We start from the raw sequence: 20,305 nt of genomic DNA, 5'->3' as shown, positions 1-20,305 counted from the left end.
TCTGCTTCGTGCAGTGTAGCAGCCAAAAAACCAGAGGAACCTGTTTACCCATCAAACGGTTAAACTTCTTCCTCCAGCTGCAGATGTGCACATTTCAGCCTTTGTGAACACTAGAAATGGCTGCATAATCATCTAAAATGTAGCTACTTTGTCATGTTACTGTGTCCAAGTGCAATGCTCTGATACGAAACGAAAAACATTTCTTTTTCAACACAAGGCTTTATTTTAACACATCTACCACTTACCACCTATGTGATACATACTCAGACCTGTTCCAGGAGAATGAGAGGATACTGCACAGTATTTTTTTCTGTAAGAGCAACATTATATTGTTACTGAAAAAAGGTAACCATGGCAATGATATTTTCCAGGCAGGTGAAAGTCTGGACAGGCACGCTTTTAAAGCACCATTTGTTTCCAGTTGGAAATGGATGTGGGATTCCAGTGAATTCAATTCAATTCAGGCAGGGGTTTGTAGGCAAAAACCTCTCGAGCAGGCGTCATGTCCAACATAGCAGAAAGAAAAAAATACCGTTACATGATCTTAAATACAGGATATTACACACTGTGCGCACACAGTTAAAGTATCATTGTGCGTAGACTGTGGTACTGACACGTGCACTGGTCTAATTTTCTGTGTCTAATGTTATCTTCAATCTTTCTGATTGTACTCTGCAGCACGCCGCTGCACCAAAGAGGTCAGTATGCACCCAAACAGAATGTAACAACAATGAACATCAGTAACAGCAATAATCCAGGCTAAGATCAGGAATATTAACAACAGAATCTCATATCAATTCCCTGTTTAATCTTCGGTCCTTTCATTTTTCTTGCACACTAAAGCCCCAGGTAGATTAATCCTTATTGATTTGTCTTTAATGTTTGGCTGTAAGAAATAACACATGTAACTCCTGTTGACAGTTCCAGGCTTCCTATAATATCACTTGATTGTCTTTGGTTGAAGTTCTGTGTAGGCAACCCTAGACAAGCCACGTCTACAAATGCTTTGTAAGGCCTATTAACTGTTAAAGTACACTAAATGACTATAATCGCTATAATGGTAAACACATTTGGAACACCTCAAAATACTCAACCACACTGTCTTAAATAACACAATTTTCTCTTAATTCATCTGAAAGGTCAGAACAAACACAATCAATGACAATTACTATCTATATACCTCATAAAAAAACACAACATTAAAATTACATACATCTGATTTATAAATTCTGTCATTCAGCTGCCTTTATTAAGATCTATGTCCCAATTTCAATGCATTTAATTATGGTTATTTGTCAACTTTGAGGATGTGTAGTCATCGAAGATGCAAGTTTTTCAGGTTATAGAGGGGAAAACGTGAAAGAATTATCCAGCAGAGTTAATTCTCCTCTCTACTGATTTCCACTGGGAGAGGAGGGGGTGGGGGGGTTACTGAAGAGAAGAGAGCTGCTGGACTTGTGAGTGATGGGAGCAAGAAACTCAGCACCAGCTTAGCAAACGTATCTCTCAGACTGAAGGCAATCTTCAAACAGACCTCAAATTCATTAGGATGACTGACACCTTAGGGCAAATGATGCAGAGGAGAAGGGAAGGAGAGGGCACTGTGCTTCATCTAATTTTTAGATGGACACCCTTGAACCGCACTCTTGCATCAAAATGTCTTTAAGGCAAACGTGAATACTGATCCTCTAAACAGAGAAACGCAAGTGGCAAAATGCATTTCTTGAAAGATAAAGTTGGCAGCAGCGCTATTAATTGAGATGAGATTTTAAAGGTGCCCCCATGGAGTGTTTTCGTAAACAAACAAACGTTATGTTTACATTCACTGGGTGGGTGGTTGAGGCCTGACAAAAGTGTATGTGTATGTAGAGTTTTTTTTACATTGTGCATTGTTTAGGTCCCTGTTTGATAGCTTGCAGCTGTCTTCTTCGCTGGCTTTGTAGGTACATTGCTACGTTTCTCTGACCACCACCAACCGTAAATCAGCAGAACAGTGTGAAACCATCTGCAAGAACATGCGCTACGTTGCCCACATGCTTGCCCACTTGTAAAATAAATTACACAATAGCGCTACCAGCATCACTCCTTTGTAATGGATTGCAGCATTTTTTAGGTGAATCTATCTCATTACTGGCTAAAGTCTTTGACATATAGACTTACTTTATGATTCCTCCAAATGCAGGAGAAAATACCCTCCTCATGATGTGTGCTTCATGATGTTGTGCATTTCAAGTCAGTCATACAGAACGCCATTGTTTGTATGTGCATTTGAAGCCACTGTGAAGGCTAAGCAAGGAAGATGCAGAAAAAGAAAATAAAAAAGTGATGGTGAAAAAAGAGAGAAACACACAGAAGGAAGAGCTGGAGAGGGGTATACGAGTACACATCCCTGAGGTCCTCCTGGAAGGTACTGGAACCCTGACTTTGTCTCCTCCAAGGTCCGTGACAGTCAAAGTGCCAGACTGCGAGCGTTGGTGGCTGAAGCCTGCGCACGCTGCACCACTCCTGGACACTTCTCTCTCTTCTGCAGCTTGTGGTTTTGAAACAAGCCCTCATTTCGTGGGACACCATGAGCTCCATCTGGGAAAGTCAATAGCCCTGGAGGCATAGACACAGGACACCATGACCAACCACATGGATACAGAATATTGACTTCCCGATGGACAAAATGTTCCAGTGTTGTAATTGACTTACCATATCCCTCCACACGTCCATCTTTGAATTCCCCCTCAAACTTCATGCCATCGTATCGACTGAAGACTCCTGCGCCTTGAAACTTCCCATGTGCAAATTCTCCTTCGTATCTGATATGGTGAAAAGAGAGCGGGGTGTCACTTGTAACTTTTTCACTGAGGACTTGCTTTTCTTTTTGTCTCACTCCTGCTCACACACCTGGATCCATCTGTAAAGAGCAGTACACCAGAGCCATGGAAGAGTCCATTCTCAAACTGGCCAGTGTAGCAGGTTCCATCCTGAAACTTGAGCTGCCCAACACCATGCCTCCGACCTGGAAAGTCGCACACCATCAGAGTGAGTAATGGCTCAAACTTCAAAGAGATGATGGAAAGATCTGGTGTCAAGGCCGTTTGCCTCAACAAGAGATCTTGATATCATTTGCCAAAGCACATTTTATCTACATAGGTGCACTTAGCTTCGTATGGATTACTAGTAATAGTAATGGTGCGTAACATACTGTAAGAGATGACCAGCTGACCATGACGTCCGAACTTGCAATGCGGCTCTAGGTTTAATATTGACTTGGTATTGTAGAGCCACTACATATGTCAGATGAGTCAGTACGTGCTCGGATTTAAGTGACCTCCCCCCTCTCTGTAAGATAAAGGTTTACAACCGAATTAGTCCCATCTGCCTCCTGCGCAGTGGGAATTACAGCACTCTAATCTGTCAGATTTTTAGCAGGGATTTCTACTTTAGGATGCAGAATGTGAAAACAGACCAGGAATGTACTTGTATTTCCCTCCTAGCAGTCTATGATCTACTACTGAAGCTTATAATCATGTCAGAGGGCACACATCTAAAGGTTTCTGTACGAAGGAATATATACCAGTTAAAATAGTGTAGACAGTGTTTGACCTACAGTAAAAGCATACAAAGTCGATGCTAAAACAAAGTAAAATCCCCTAAGATTCCCCTACTCTCTAAGATTTCCAAAACAGGTCCATAGTCTAATCCAGAAGATTTGACAAAGCCAGAGCTGGTAAATCTGTCTCTGTTCGTCATGGGTTGCCAATGCTAGCTAATTGGGATTTGATTAAACAGCTTGAGCTTGCATGTCACTAGCATTACCGTATGTGTGTGTGTGTGTGTAGGAGAGAGTTAAAGCAGTCCAAGCATCCTCATAATCTTTGCCACAGGTAAACATATTGACATTTTCCCTTCACAAAAAGATTACAATTTATGCACCCACACATCCATCCATCCTGCTAGCTTCTCCATAATATACAGCCACAAGTGACACAACAAAAACAAGTGACTCCAGATATGGAAAATGAAAGTAGCACCATTAACAACACTTTGGTCCATGAGTAAACACCTTCTCTTATCCAGGTATGATGGTTTAATGAGCATCAAGCCTATACTGAGGCAAAGAGTGCTGTAACCTTAGCTGATGTCAGAAGATGCACTCAAAGGCTAATCGACAGCACTCGCTTTTATGCAATTTGTGTGTCATTCTCCTCAGTAATAGCTTTGTTAAACTGGTCACAATTTACCTGCGTGTGTGCAAGAGACCATGTTTAAATAAAAGAAATGTACTATACCAGTCTAACTTAATTTATGTGCAGGCATGTGCGGAAAAGACTATTGCTTTAGAAAAGTAAAAACGTGCTAGGGAAGCAGCAACTATTTATGTTAATATTTTGGGGAAATATAGGTATTGTATTCTTTTTTTTGCTATTGGTTACCTGCATACCAGAATACTTAACATTTACATGTTAAATCCAAACTTTATGAGAAGGCCTGAATGTATTTCCCAGTTTGTCAATGCTTTCAATCAGCTGATAACTAACACAATGATGCCTTGGAGAGACATTATGAGGACTAGATGTACAGTACAGTGGTACAGAGTGAAAGTGTGTCTCGTCTCTGTAAGTTGTTGATGCTTGGACACAAACTTTATTTAAAACTGAGAAGCAGGACGGTCTTGCCTTCTTTCCACTCGCCATGGTACTCTTCTCCACTGGCATAGGTGAAAGATCCTCTGGTCAGAGTCATGTCACCCCTGTTTACAACACACAAACACACTTATTGGCAATGCAACAACATCTATATTAGTGACCAGCAATTTATACGTATAATATAGAGTGAGAGGGGTATTTGTGAGTCTCTTCCAGCTCTGAGATGCTGTTCTTCAGCTGGCCAAGACCTCTGACTTCACTGTGGAGGGAAGCAAGTGGAGACGAAATTCTCCCTAATGGGATTATTAGTCCCCCTGTCCAATAAATAGAGAGAGTAACTGTCTGCTTAGGACATATTTTACTTTTTTTTTTTAAATCTTTTTTTTCATGTAACTTCTGTAAGTCCAACTGGGTGTTCATGTTACAATGGTAACAAAAGCAGCAATCACAAGCTTCTTGTGGTGTTTAGAACAAGCAAACATGGGCCTACTGTAATTTGGCATTAAACCTTAATCAGTTGAATGAGTAAAGAGAGAGAAAATCATTCATTATGCTCAGTGACCTATAGCCTCATGTTGCCAGTGTACGTTTTCTTTTTTTCAGGACATGCTTTCTTAATGAGATATCTAAAGCCTATTGTCAAAATTATTGTGAGAAAAAAAAGCCTAGGTGTAAGTACATATCGCTGTGACTGAACCTTATTCGGGTCAAAGGATAATGACAAGTAAAACCAGATCCTTCACCCAATAACTCTGTTTAATGCCCAGTGTATGTAGGTGGTGGTGGTGGTGTTGGTGCTGATGTAAGCCAAGTTTAAAAGCACACATGAGCGAAAAGCCTATTGTACGCTATAAGAATAGACTCGAAAACGTGACTGTAGCATGACTGCAGACATTAACAAAAGCTTATCGCATGGTGACCATTTGAAAATATTGTTTAGTACAAATGACAGTGTTTTACGGAATGGCAGGGAGGTGTAGTTTTACCCATGCGGTCGCCATTGAATAAATAATTCATTAGTTCATGCCAAGATTAAACACTCGTTATTGTAAATATCCAACTTAGGCTGTCAAACTGTTCCATTCATTGCATCCTTTACATAGCCTACATGTTGCAGAATATGCTATCCGCTTAATGACAAGCTTATGTAAATCGACTGTAACGTATAGAAGGACAACTACAAGCGAAAAGCAACAACACCTATTAACGCTATCATTTACCTGTACCCTACGTTTGTCGTCTCTGAAGCATGGAAACCACAGTACAAGACCGGAGGGGCGTAAAAAAAATATGAAAACACCGGCTGAGACACGTATGCCGCATTCAGGTGCTCATCGTAAGATCCTGCATCTGAGTTAAGAGTCCCTACGTCCCAGTTTAAGACTCTTACGGATGTTCACATAGGCTTCATGTGCGCTAGCGTGGTTACAGATGAAAAAGCGTTTTAGTGACCGTTGTATTTACCAGAAGTTAAGAGGAACGGTTGTCTTACAGCAGCTAAGTTACGTGCAAATGCTGAACTGTCTTCCCATTATAATAAAATCACGTTCTGTCTTGCTTCCAATGCTCTTTATTCAATAAAGACTTACATTGGTAACTTTTAGAGACCCATTCCCTCTCTGCAAGCCGTGTTTACTTTTTTGTCGCGTTCGCGTTGACGTCCATGCTCCTAAAGGATTTTATTAATTCCGACAGCACTTTAAGTCAGCATTACAACAGCATCATTGCAGCCTGACCGCCGCGCTGTTTCATTGCATGCTGTTGCTGGCTCTCATTGAAAACTTTCTCTGATTGGCCTAGTGTGCTACAGCTAGGAGACTGTGGCAGACATATTTATGAAAGGCTGTTGGGCATTTTGCTGAAGCTTCTTATGCACTCAACATACAGCTGACCGGGAAGCCCGTTGCTTATTTGTCTCTTGTCTACAGGCTACATTATGTGTAATATGTAGGCCAGAGACTGCATATAAAGTAGCCTACAGGCTTTAGAGAACTATAAATAAAGATGTTTTCGTTATGTTATTATTATTACTACTATAGTCTTTTGAATATTATTATATATAATGGCGTTTTCTTCAAATAATACTGTTGCAGTCTTTTGTGTAGGGATTCAGCAAATGTTTCTCACAGAGCACTGTTTGTTCCCCCTCAAACACAATTGCATTTTACTTAAGTCAGACAAAACGTCTGACAATAGCATACTAGACCAGATAGCATTTACTTTAGTGGTGCATAAGGCTGAGCAGGCTACTGTTTAAATACTGATGTCTGAAAAAGCAATTATAGATTGTTGCTGTTCATAAAAATCCAATTAAGGTACCAGCTAAATCTCGATTTGGGCGTACTTATAGTAAATCACAGAAAATGATACTCAATATTTACTAATAGCTATAATGTTTGATGGAAGTAAAGCCAAGCTGGAATAACCTACTAGGGCGACCAGGGGCAAAAGGGATCTGTGGCCCCCTATCAACCACCTTATTTCCAAACTTATTTTAGTTATAAGTAGATTAAACAGCCCCTCATGTTCACCATCTTAGTTTAGTGTGTTAGCTAAACTAGTCAGATATTTGGTCATAAAACATCGTTTTTAACAAATTTAAAATTGTGTTGTGTGCCAAATTTTGCAGCAATCCATTCAATAGTTGTTGAGATATTTAAAAAACTGGGGGACCAGATTAAGTAGACCTAGTTGTTGAGATATTTTATTCTGGACCAAAGTGGTAGACTGACATTTCCATCTCTACAGCCATGCCAGAAGCATTTGGTAAAAATGCAGAATCTGCAATGAGTCCTAACTACTTCAGTTGATTTTGTCAATTAATAAAATTACCTCTGGTTGCCACATACTAAACCTGGGGGCTTTAGGGACCCTGAGGGTTTGGGCCCAAGGCAGTTGCCCAGTTGGTAATCTAAGCAGTGAAAAATACCACCGCCACATTTATTTTGATAGGCTATAAACTGCAAAAGGCACCCCATATTATCTTTATAAGGGAAAATGCCATTGTTGTTGTTTACTTTTGTTCAGTGGTTTATATGTACCCAGAAACCTTATCTGGAGGATCAGTACAAGAACTACAGTAGCATGCCTGTTGAATCCCATGGCTTTATTGTTCCCGCCTTCAACAGTCACTTGCACAAGGTCCTACCTCAGTATTTAATCTAATACTACAACCCCCTTTCTAGATAAAGGATATTCCCTGTGCATACCATACTACTTAGCTATGAAACACTTTAAACATATGCTGCGGTAAAAAGTGTAACAGTTATATCAAAACAACAAGTGTTTTCATTACTACATTTATTCATTTAGCTGATGCTTTTATCCAAAGTGACTTACAATTGCTATATATATATATCAGAGGTAACACCTCTGAAGGCAACTAGGGGTTAAGTGTCTTGCTCAGGGACATATTGGTGGATTTGTCACAGTGGATTCAAACCCGGTTCTCGCACACCAAAGGCGTGTGTCTTATCCACTGCACCATCATCACCCCTACAATGAATGGTTTTCTTTGCTGCCCCCAAAAGATGGTCCCCGTTTCTTCACAAGGCGTCTCAACGATGTAGGACCTTGGTGTGCCAGCTGTAAACACCACTGTGCCTTTCTCCATCACGTCTTTGAACCACACGATACCAGGCGGAAGGTGTGGCATGTCACATGCATGTTTTAAACTTTGTTGGTATCATTATTTCTCTATGATTTATTCTCTCATGGCTACACATGTCACCACACTGAATGTTTAGCTCTCTCTCTGCACTTTGTTATTCCCAGATTGCCCTTGTACAGCATGTCTACCCTGAGTGATGCTGGAACGATTATCCTTTTGCCATATAGTAGCAGACCATTTTGGACTGTGAGCTCACCTGAGAATGGCAGATAGGGCTGGGACACTTTCATTAGAGACCGTGTCTCTGTATCATCTTTTGACACAGTACTTCAACTGCTGGAATATGGGTTTGTTTTGCACACTCTGGCATAATGTCCCCTTTTTTTGCAGTTATTGCACACTACCTCCTTAGCTGGACATTGTTGCAGGCTATGCCTCTTGCATCTCTGTATCTTTTGCATTGTGTCTTTTCTGTTGTCCTTTGTCTGTCTGCCTACATTGCGGCTGTCAAGCTGCGTGTTGGCGCGCTTTAAAGTTCATCTTCAGCATTTCATGTTGCTTCTTTACCTGCTCACTTTGTTAATCGCTTTCTCTAGCGCGAGTTCAGGGTCCAGTTGTAACTGTTCTGACAAGAGTCTAACGTTATCTCTCAGACCCACAGCAAGTCTATCTTTCACCATTTCATCGTGCAGAGCCCTCTATCCACAGTGCTCCGATAGGCAATGCAGCCCTGTGTGAAAACTGTCAGCCGACTCACCCATTTCTTCCTCCTCTGATTACATTTTGCCATCTCAAAGATTACATTTCTGTTTGTTAAGAAGTGAGCCTCCAACTTTCTCCTGACTCATTCGCATCCTCAGGACTGAGGTGCAGGGAAACCAGTGTGTCCTCCGCGTCCTCTTCCAAGGGTGTAAATCAGCACATTCACTTTATTTTCATCCTTCTTTCGAAGCATTTTATCCACTTGGTTCAGTCTTCAGCTTTGAACGTGAACTTCTCTGCTGGAGAGACTTGAAATGAACTCATGTCGCCGCCTTTGAGCTTGCTAGCTTTAGCCTTAGTCCAAACTTTCGTCTCTCGGCAGAGAGAAAAAACACTGCAAAAAGCTCGACGGTCTCCGGTCAAATACGCGCAACTTTCTTTCAATGTCCGTTATTATTTCGTCTCCCGACACCATGTTCAATGGGTTATAGGTACACCGAAACCTTCTCAAGAACCACAGCAGAATGCCTGTTGACTCCCACGGTTTTATTGTCCCCCCCCCCTTCAACAGTCACCCGCGCAAGGTTCCTACCTCCGTATTTAACCTTATACTACAAGTTTGATAGCCTAAATGTAATAGATTATATCTTTTTTGTATATTTATTTACTTACTGATTAAATTACACTATTTGGCTTGGTCACTCTGTGTGACTGATACCTGAGAGCATTTCTCTCGGGAGCGATTTCCTCGTCGACTCAGAGGCTCGTTCACATAGCGGTGCGCTTCCTCTTCCCGTGCTGGTGTCCGCCGCCAGACAAGAGAGATAGAAAATGGCGAGTCAATGTAAAAGGCAGCAATGCACACTCGACAGGCACGGCTTTCGGCAGGAACTTGATTCGTGGCGACATAAACTCATTCACTGTGTAGGTAAGAATAATTCCAGTTATGCCACACTGTACAATTTTACAGGTTTGATTTCGCCGCCGTGTGAGCGTTTGCTGGACTCATTCGGGGAATTTTTTGTCCTCAACTGTTTCCTTCTCACGGCAGCCAGCCTGACCAGTTCGTTAAATGTTGCAATTTGTAACTATGTTACACTCCTTCTTGGGTTTCCCTAACGTTTTTTATTGTTAGTAAATACGAAATGTAGACTTCAGCTTTCTAATAACGTAATGTTAGTTTGTTTAAAGGGCACCGTGCTTGTTTTAAAGGGAGTGTCTGCGTCGGCGAAAAGACCCCGTTTGCTAAAATGCGCGTTCCCGTGTAATGATACTGTATTTTGGATGGGGGAGGGCGACTAATGCCCGTAGTGGATGTTTTCAGTTAACATTTAGCTTACTTGCTTTTCTCAAATCCTGCGTGCGCGCATTGCTGCATTGCTGCATTGAGGAAGTGGCTGAGACCCCACTTCTGTGGGAGTTTACATTTTCGACGACGTTACCCCGATAAACTTCTCTCTAACATTTGCTTTTCAGGCCCCTTAAAACTGATAACTTAAAAGGCATAATTGATTTTGTTTTTTTTAATTGGTTTTAAAACTCATTGTATTGTGTATACCTGTGTGGAGGTGGAGGGTGGGAATTAGAGCTACACTATAATTTTGAGAGTCATTTGTGGGGACTAGCAGAACGGGACATAACATGCAAAATGAGCTTGAGCATTTCATTCAGGCCACCACTTTGATCCAGAAGTTTTCACTTATTCAGTGAAATATCTCAACATCTACTAGGTGGATTTTCACTTTCAATTTGGCACAGACATTCCCGGTTCCCAGAGCATATATTCAAATGACTTTGTAGATCCTCTGATTTTAACTCTTGCACCACCAGCAGCTCAGATTTTTCACTTCACTGAAATATCTTAACACCTAACATTACTTGATGGGTTGCAAGCAAGCCCCTGTGAAGCAATATTATGTAGATGTAGTACCAGAGGCTACAGTTTCAGGACCCTCGCAATCTTGGGACCATAGTTCTTTTGCAACAGCGCCATCTAGCTAGCCAGGCAGCTAGCTGGCAGTATCAAAGTAAACAAGGGTCTCAGAAATGCAGTTCTGGTCCGAGGATTGCAGTTCCGCATGGTTATAGACTCTCAATGTAGTTGTAACAACAGCTCACTGGTTTGTGGTACAGTATGTGTGCTGTGTGACACATTTCCAACCGTGGAATATACTATTTATTGTTTACTGTATTACTATGTTTTAAGGGTGCTCCGATCGACGGGTAACCAATTGTAATCGGCCGATAATTGCGATAATTAACTAGTTTGATTGGTGGTCTCTAAAAAGGCAGATCAGAAGAACCGATCTGATGATGCAATACTCGCCAGGCAGCTAAAATGCTTTCATTACAGCCAGTGGTCTGAGCAGTTTTCAAAGCTCGCTAGCACAAAAGTCCTTTTCAGACAGGAAGCAATTGATGCGCCCAGTTAATCATTTACAATAAGAGTTGAGCAGCAGACAAGCAGAGCAACAATCAGGGGCAATATTCACATTTATTTATTAGGATAAACCCCTTGAGATGCACCATCTCGTTTTCGAGGGGGTCCTAAAATACATCACAACCATTGAACAGTGACAAAAAAAAAGGTACAATTATACATTTGTCTATGTACAGACAGACAAACACACACAGAACCACCAATACAGAGCAACAACAACAAAGGGAAAACAAAACCCCCAACAACAACAAAAAACAAAACAACAATAATAATTACAGAAATATAAAGAACTTTACAACCACTAGATGGTCAAACTGGCCAATAATACATATGAAATTATATGTACGTGGATCACAAAATAATAATACAATTAAGTTTAGTATAGGATATACACAATGTGTCAGCATCATTCATTACGTGAGCAGTCAATCGCAAGGTAAGAAGACAGGCAGTCATGTGAAGCTGTTGCGGTCATGCTCATCTCACACACGCCGGCCGCTACCGGAGTTCTACTTCATGTTCACGTCGGCATGCACATACCCAGTGTACGTGAACGGCCACTAGATGTGTGTTTTCAGTCATTTTAATCTAGACTGAGATCAATTCTGATACGCAGCTAAAACACTGCTGTGGACAGAGAAGATATTATTTGTTATAAAAGTGTTTTAAAAAAACACAGTAGTGTGGATGTAGCCTAACATCACCCCACTCTCTCTCTACTCCTCTCATGACAATCATCCCGTTTTCCCCTGGGATTCTCTCGTATTTTTCTCGTACGGCATATTTCACTCACACATGCTAGGGCTGTCGTGGTAATTTCCCCATGGCAATATGCGCGGTATGTGGTATTATCGTATTTTTTATCTATGAAGTAATTTGGTGCCATGTGGCAAAGTAAGTCTGTGTCTGTGGATCTCACTTCACTGCGCAGCGAGCAGCTTACAGCAGCTTTATGGTCGGAGCAAGCTAGCTGCTGGGTGCCAGTCAACAACATTGCCAAGCAAACTCATTTTTGTAGTTTGACAGTGTCTTTTTGACTCGTAACGTTAGCTATATCATTACCTTCAGGGCATGTCTATCAAGTGAATTTACATACCGCAGCAACGCGCGCACACACACCAACACAAACCAGTTGTGTAACCAGCGCAGTGGTTAGTTGTCCCCAACTAACCACTGTAGCTGTAGTAAAGTTATAGCTAAATTTCCCCAGAAAGCAACATGAAAAACAGCTGCAGGCATCCGACACACTACGCTTGTTAGTGAGCTTCAAAACAGTCTTACCGTTCAGTTTCTCTCGACTGTCCCTCAGGATTACAACGTTAGTCCAACATTGGCGAGCCTGCTGGTAGGGCTGCAACTAACGACAATTTTGATAGTTGATTATTCTATCGATTTTTTTATTGAAACGAATAATCAACTATTCAGATTATGAATCACAAAATTACACATTGCCTCTCGTTTAGCTATCAGCTTTTAAAAAAAACTTGAGGTTGTTTTAGGCTAGTGCTAATTTACAATCAAGACAATAAAAATTAATAATGCTTTCAAAAATACATCTTTAATGAGCATTTTTGCTGCAGCAGCAGAAAGTTCTGCTGAAATCCAGTCCTTTCATGGACCAAACAAATAACTGCGTGTGCACAGCGCTGTGCCAGACCTGGCCTGAGCAGCTGATCTGCTGTCTAGTGACGGAGCAGCTTTCACGCTGGTACTGCAACACACCGGACAAACTGACACTGTATTTATACAAAAAAAGGAATAATTTCATGTGTTACATTTGCAGAATTTACAAGAGAGGACCAATAATAACAATTTTGTAGTAGACAGCTTTCACAACATTTATATAGTTTCCCCTAACTCACAAAACTCAGGGCAGATTAGCCACAACCTCGACATAGACAGAAGAACTCTTTGTATTTTTATAGTATAAACTTGTCCGATGTTGTCTAATCTTGTGCACTCGGCAGCAACACGTTCTCCAGCTGTAAATGTCGCCGTGAGCGATTTATAGTTGTAAATATAATAAATAATACCAGCGGTGGTGTTTATAGTAACTTTACTGTTCACATCACTTTACTCCGTTAAGGTGACGGTGTAGTTACGGCCCCATGAACGAATCGTTTTTTGCCGACTATGTCGATTAGTTGTTGCACCTCTATCTTCTAGCCACATTAACCGCGCAATATGCTAAAACCAAGTTAGCCAACAAAATAAACAGTAAATCAACACAAAACACGGCAACACTTGAACCGTTACAGAGCTCATTACGGTTGTGGAACTTTTGAAGCACCAATTTCTTAATTTAACACGCACTGAAGTGTAAAGTATGAACATTGCGGTTGTTGCGGTGCTTGCCATCCTCCGCGGTAGGCTTGACCAATCTCAATTTTGCGGTTATCGCAACATCCCTAACATATACTCATTTTTTTAATACAGTCTAGATGCTGAAAATAGATACCCTCCGTACGAATCGTTAAAACAATTGACGATGTGTGTAAACACTACAACTAACAGTAGCGTCAAATTGTTCTGCATGAATGGTTATGATTATTGACAAGATTAGAGACCAATGTAGACTCTGCTTCTTGCACAAGGATTTAATAAATGAAAACAACCCACTGAATTAATATTAGACCTATACTAATGGTAAACCATATGAAATTATAATGAATATTAACTGTGTAATATTAACAGTATCATATGGAATTAACATTGTACTTTTTACTACAATATCCCTTATTTTCAAATCTCAATAATCACAGTTATGACTCCCCTCTGTAGCCCACTCTCCCTCTCTCTACTCCTCTCTCTACCCACTAAAGAGCAATTTATACTTCTGCGTCAAATCGACAGTGTAGCCTCTGCGTGGCCTGACGTGCACCTCCTTAAAAATGTAACTACACATCTAGTCGACACGGACCGTAAGCTCTGATTGGTCGGCTGGGAAGCCTTGCAACGCCTCCGAGCCGACAGGAAGTGCCTGTGCTTTAAAGTAACTTTTAATATATTTGACCATCACAACCCGAGCGAAATGACTCGTTTCATTAACAGAATGTGATCCATTAGGTCGATAACATTTGAAAAGCCAATCCTAGCCGCACGTTTACAATTTTACCCCCATTCACGTTAGCGGAGGGCTAAACCAGAAGTCACTACAGTGGACGCTGTAGCGCTACTGCCGACTAGTGTTTGGGGGTGTAATTGCAGATTGACGGACACATGGACACACAAGAATAAATGCCTGGCTACGCGCTTAGCCTACGGCATAGCTACGCACGTAGACCCTATGCAGGAGTATAAATCAAGCTTAATGCCCACAGAACCTGCCTGTGCTCTCCAGAACAAAACGCAGCTACTTCAGAGTTTATCATAGACTCAGGATGCCTGTGCTCCTTTATCTCGTAAATATTTTGATTATAGCCTTTTTTGTTGCAGTTTTTATAGTTGAAGTAAATTTATAAAGATGCTGTTTGTTTTGTTTTTTGTAATTTATTCAACAGGAAAGCTATATTTATTAAGCTATAAGATGTTCGCAGTAGGGGTGGGAATCATCAGAGGCACCACGATATTTAGGTCACGATACGATATTATTGTGATTTTACACATATTGCGATATTCTGCAATATATTGCAATTTATTACCTTTTTTCCAACTTCAACTTATGTCCCCAAAGGAGAACTTTGTCAACATCTGTTTGTTCATCTCACATCAATTTTATTGCTGCAAAGTGTCATTGTCTAGCCGACTAACCAACACTATTACGAATCTGTCATAAATGTTGTATACACCTGGTACACTGAACATGTGATTAAGTTGGACTAGACTGTAATACAAACAGGTATGCACTGCTGTGCTACTACAGGTATTTTTAACAATGCAACTTGTACAAAAAAGTTGTGCAGTCCATTCAGCCACTAGAGAATTAGAAAGGCTGTTACATTTAAATAAAATAAAACATGTAGTCTTATTTCATTTTAAATGAATGAAATAAGATGCAACATTTACTCTAAACAAAATGTGCTACTGTTTGCTGCCAACCTTCGTACTAAAAATGTTCAAAAACATTTGGACAGTGAAGGAATTTCAGCATTCTTGCTCAGAAAGAGGAGCTGATCAAAATGCTCTGAGCTCAGAGTGCTCCTTTGTGCTGTGACGATGTCTCCAGCCATTGAGAAGACTCTTTCAGCTGAGACGCTAGTACCTGGGATACAAAGGTATCTTTTTGCCAGCTTGGCCAGGAAAGGATAGAATCGCTCATGTGATTTCCACCAGCTCAGTGGATCTTCTGTGAGTGCCAGTGGTGTGACCTCCTGGTATATTTTCACTTCCTCCTCAGCTATGGCAGATAATGATTTTGGTAGGGCTCCAACATTACCATAAGTCTGACCAAGTAAGTCTGTTAGCCCAGATGACTTCCACATCTTGCCTGGAATGACAGGGGGTCCAGGATCCTCTTCAGTGTAGCCAGGTTCCTCCTGATGCTCCTGGACTTCTGGCTCAGAGCATAAAAGAGGAGAATAAATATGTGCTGTATCTTTAATTGAATATGCAGTAAATGTTGTTCTCTTGTAATTTATAGTTAATTTGTCTTTATTTTAATTTTTTTTATTTTTACTAAAATGACTAGAATATTAGTAGAGCAGTGACATGTGGTGTTAAAATGTATTCTGTTTCTATTATTTAAATGTTTGATTACCTGAAGGATTACAGTAAGGCTGGACAATTAAGTTCAGAGGCTCTAACCGACGTCATTTTACCATGTCGGTTATTTCGGTTATTTATAAATATTATCCCTACAGTGTGCATGTTTATGTACTTTACCCTTAAAAACATGCTGCTGTGTGTGTGGTCACGTGACTCTGCCCCATCAAGTGTGTGCATATGCTGCCAGACTGACAACAAACTCCTTAAAATGTCTAACTCCGCTGCTCTTATTACAGCAGCTGCCACGTAACTTAGTTGTCCTTTGATGAATGAGGAGAGGAAGCTAGCAGGAGTGAAAATCAGTAGTTCCACATTGACATTAATAATTGCGTGAAATTTTAGTAACAGCGGTCATGCACTGAATATAGGGGAACCATGTCTCATAATGTGGAGGATAACATTACCTTATCGATTAACATTTACATAATTGATTTTTAAAATCTGTAAATCAAAAAAATAAGTAAACCAAGCTTTAATAATTGAGCATATTTACAGTACAAACCTTGTCAGTGAACTATGAGGGCAAAAAACAACATTCAAAAACAAAATAATCATTCAATAATTGTAATCGAGGTAAAATGTTCAATTAATCGTGATTTTGATTTTAGGTGAACTCGTCCCTAGGTTACAGCCTCGGCAACCGCTCTGGCAAAGGTTTCCTTTCTCTCCTCTGGGGACAGGAATGGCTGGGTTTTAAACTGGGGGTCCTGGGATGATGCTGTGTAGACAGCGTTCTTCTGTTCTACACTGGCATATCTCTTTTTAAGATCTTGACTGATGCTTTGTTTGACGTCTCTGATCAGCGCTGTGTCACCAACTTTGTCCTGTCTGTCATGCAACAACTGTGCGAGCAGCGGTGCTACGAGTGAGAGTAGGATTCTTTTCCTCAAACAGGTGGTGGACAGTGGTCGCCACTTGCATCGACCGCATATCGCATAATTTCTTCAGCGTTTCCAATATCACACTTATTCAATGTGAAGACATCTGTGCTACTCTCTATGCTGCACAAACGGCAGGCTGCTGTTCAAGAAACCGCAGTAGCATTTCATTATCACAGTTCCGTCTCATGCTGACATCAGTCTTCAGTTTATGGGTCGGGAGTAGGGATGTAAACGGTTAATTGATTATCGATCACGAGATTCTCGCGGGCAGCGAGAGACCCGACACAAACTTGAGGCGGCAAAAAAGAAACCAAACATGAGGCGGTCAAAATAGAGTGGAGTGTGGGAGCATTTCAAATTAATTAATGATGACAAAGACGCCCAATGTAAACTTTGAGGTACTACGATTAAGTACAACAGCTCTACGAGTTCGCTAAGATACCACCTTCATAACTTGCATGCAGCCGTGTTGCAGGGAGGAAGTCTGTCGCCTTCACAACCTACAATCGCTGCTGTGGTGGGAAGGCGAGTATGTGACCACAGGAAAGCGGAGGGCATTACTCAGAGGATTTGCGGCATGATCGAAAAAGATATGATGCAAGTTAGCACCACTGATGGTGAGGGATTTCGGGAGTTAATACACTTCATGGAGCCAGGATATAATATCCCTTCTCGAGCGACCATAACTACCCACTTGGAAGCACGCTACAAAAACAAGAAGGCTGAGCTAAAACAGTTTGCCGCGGGTAATGTAGCTCTGATGACGGATTGTTGGATGTCACTGACTACAGAAAGCTACATTACAATCACATTGAAAATGACTGGCAGGTAAAGTCAGCAGTCCTTCTCACGAAGAGCCTCTCAGAGAGACATACAGCTGATAATTTAGCTGACAAACTCAACCAGGCTGTGGAGTCATGGGGACTCACCGGGCGTGTAATAGCCTGTGTGCATGACGCTCGGAACATTGTCTCAGCAAACAACCCCGCACGAGTCAGTTGGAAATCAGTTTCTTGCTTTGCACACACTTTAAATCTGGCCATCAACGACGGATTCGCTGCTGCTGGTGTCAACCGAATAATTGCAGCTGCTGGCAGGTTGGTCAAACACTTCAACTACAATAAAACATCAATTGAGCAATATAACATGCATTTTTATTCAGTATATAAGCAATATTTTGTTTTTATGTTAAAGACACTATTGATACCGTGAGAAATTTACATTCTCAGGAAAATATCCGCTTATCAGTTAATCGTTAATCGATTGATAAGGTCAATCAACTAATGATTAATGAATTAATCGATAATTTGCAACCCTAGTCGGGAGCTGTAGCATTTTCTGTTTTTTGAAAAAGCTGGTATTCTCCCCATGAGCCTGGCCACTGCTGACGGATATAACGCCAGAACGCGGCGCCATATTCAGCGTGTGTGCAAAACACTTAACTTAGCGGAGCTGGTTTAGCATTAGCTTTACCGTCCTTGGTTAATGCTAACTCTGGATGATGGCGTTTGTGGTATTCCCAGAGTATTTTATTTTCATTCGACTCTCCTTGCAAATCCCATGTGTCATATTCATCTCAGTTGTCCCCTCCTCGTTAAAAAGCCGAAAAAAGTCCATACACTTGATTTTAAATATAGATGGTGCATTTCTGATTTCGTTCTCTGATGCTGCCATGTTTATTTTATCTACATCCTCCTGCACGCTGACAGTCACCCCACTGACCTCACCAGAAATCAAACAGACCATCTTGTGAACTGATTAAGCAATTGATTTTATTATAATACTACCAAAAAGTTAAATTCTCATGTGCAATTTATATAACAAAAGATGGATACTTGGCGTCCATGTATTGATACTATTGCTACAGGAAATATCGCAATACTATGCTGTATCGATTTTGTTCCCCCACCTAGTTTGCAGTAACCAAGCAAAGATTTCTATGGTTTAAGTCTCTAAGAAAGAGTGAGTGGAATTTGTTGCCCATGTTTCCTTGCAATAAAATATACAGTTGTCATTTCATGATGCATATCATCTGTTCATTTTAATATTGTTTTTAGGACTACTTATAAATATACACTAATGTTACATGATAAATAGAAGGCTTCAAATAGACCCAGTGATCTGTGATCGGTATCGGCCGATACTGCTTTCAGCAATCTGTGATATGTGATCGGCCCAAAAAATTGTTATTAAATAACTGTAAAATTATTGTTTGTAAGTATGCTTTGCACCTGCCTTACACACCTACACCTCAGGTAAACACCCCGTCTTGCCCCCCTCCCTCTCCCCCAACTGCTCCATTTTGTCCATCAGCAGTATGTTTTATTAAGTCGCCTAAAAGACTAAGAACTCGTCTTTTTTCCGTATATATCCACCTGCGATCTGTTATCACGGCAGCAGGTGAGCCACATGTCGGCTTATTAATGACATAGCCTATCAAACGACTGAAACCAACATCTGCGCCCTGTGAGTTCACTGTTGCTTTACCTGGTCCGTGCATAAAATAACCACCGCAACTTGTAACGTAAGTTATTTGTCCACCGATTTGTTACCATCGTCCAACCCGACGTTACATTGTAGACATCGTCCGATGGAAATTTTGTAGACATTGCCCAGCCCTAACCTCTACTATGTTGTAGTGTTACTCCTCAGGTAGCAGCATTTGGTCCAGGTCCACATTATTTAGTTACATTTTAAACCACTGAAAGCAGGGTTAAAGCCACATTTATGATAAATGCAACCAAATGGAAAAGCCAAACTAATCATTTCACAGTAACCTCCCTTGTTTACAAATGATTGGTCTGCAAATGTGTTGGTTGTGTATATCAAAGTATTTGGTTATACATGCTGCTTTACTTTCAAGTGAAGTAAATGAATAATAGCTTATAGTAATGTTTAATGTTATATAGCACGTCTTTGTTTGCTTTAAGTAAAGTGTTAAAATATCTATCCCTGTATAATATATTACAGATGGACATAATACCATATGAAATAATAGAAGACCTTATAACATGTAATTGTTTTAAGTAAAGTGACACATTTTGCGCAGGAAAACAACTTTTATTTATGTTTCTTCACTTTATGAACAATCAGTATGAATTTTGAACATTTTGCAGTTTAGCACGAAAACACAACATAATTATATCCAGAAAACTCATTGTCAGGGTGGTGAAAGATCACTTAAGAGAAGACCTGTTGCCGACCAACAGCAGTTAAGAGGCTCAGATGTTGTCACAGATGAATGGATAGCCTATGTACAGGCCCTAACAGATGCAGTGGACAATTAAAGACAACCACTTCACAAAACGTAGCCTATTAAAAGACATTTTAA

The 20,305-nt window shown here is 40.7% G+C and overlaps 2 protein-coding genes across 5 annotated transcripts in view; one reads left to right on the top strand and one right to left on the bottom strand.

Moving 5' to 3' along the window:
- Positions 1–199: 199 nt before the first annotated feature.
- morn4 (MORN repeat containing 4) lies at positions 200–9,684 on the bottom strand. Of its 3 annotated transcripts, none has more exons than XM_038736763.1 (5): positions 5,858–9,684; positions 4,668–4,741; positions 2,893–3,007; positions 2,695–2,804; positions 200–2,598 (listed from the first exon to the last, which is right to left on the bottom strand). In XM_038736763.1, the coding sequence occupies exons 2-5, from the start codon at positions 4,732–4,734 to the stop codon at positions 2,450–2,452; spliced, it is 441 nt and encodes a 146-aa protein (XP_038592691.1). In that variant the 5' UTR covers positions 4,735–4,741; positions 5,858–9,684; the 3' UTR covers positions 200–2,449. The 3 variants fall into 3 exon arrangements, with proteins under 3 accessions (XP_038592691.1, XP_038592692.1, XP_038592693.1); XM_038736764.1 differs by having other exon boundaries at positions 8,504–9,684; XM_038736765.1 differs by having other exon boundaries at positions 9,005–9,684.
- Positions 9,685–9,725: 41 nt separating this feature from the next.
- LOC119916804 (ligand-dependent corepressor-like) overlaps positions 9,726–20,305 on the top strand; it is a 37,869-nt gene continuing 27,289 nt past the window's right edge. The window contains exon 1 of one of the 2 annotated variants that reach the window (XM_038736762.1): positions 9,726–9,877. In XM_038736762.1, coding sequence (XP_038592690.1) covers positions 9,781–9,877 — 97 coding nt within the window. In that variant the 5' untranslated portion in view covers positions 9,726–9,780. The remainder of the gene's footprint in view (positions 9,878–20,305) is intronic. The other variant, XM_038736761.1, reaches the window with a different exon arrangement.

This window comes from Micropterus salmoides, unplaced genomic scaffold (genome assembly GCF_014851395.1).
Source record: "Micropterus salmoides isolate LMB-PRFRI ecotype aquatic unplaced genomic scaffold, ASM1485139v1 Ms_hic_scaffold_22, whole genome shotgun sequence".
Taxonomy (NCBI): domain Eukaryota; kingdom Metazoa; phylum Chordata; class Actinopteri; order Centrarchiformes; family Centrarchidae; genus Micropterus; species Micropterus salmoides.
Note: the sequence above shows the minus strand (reverse complement) of the source record. Positions and strands in the feature narration are given on the sequence as shown.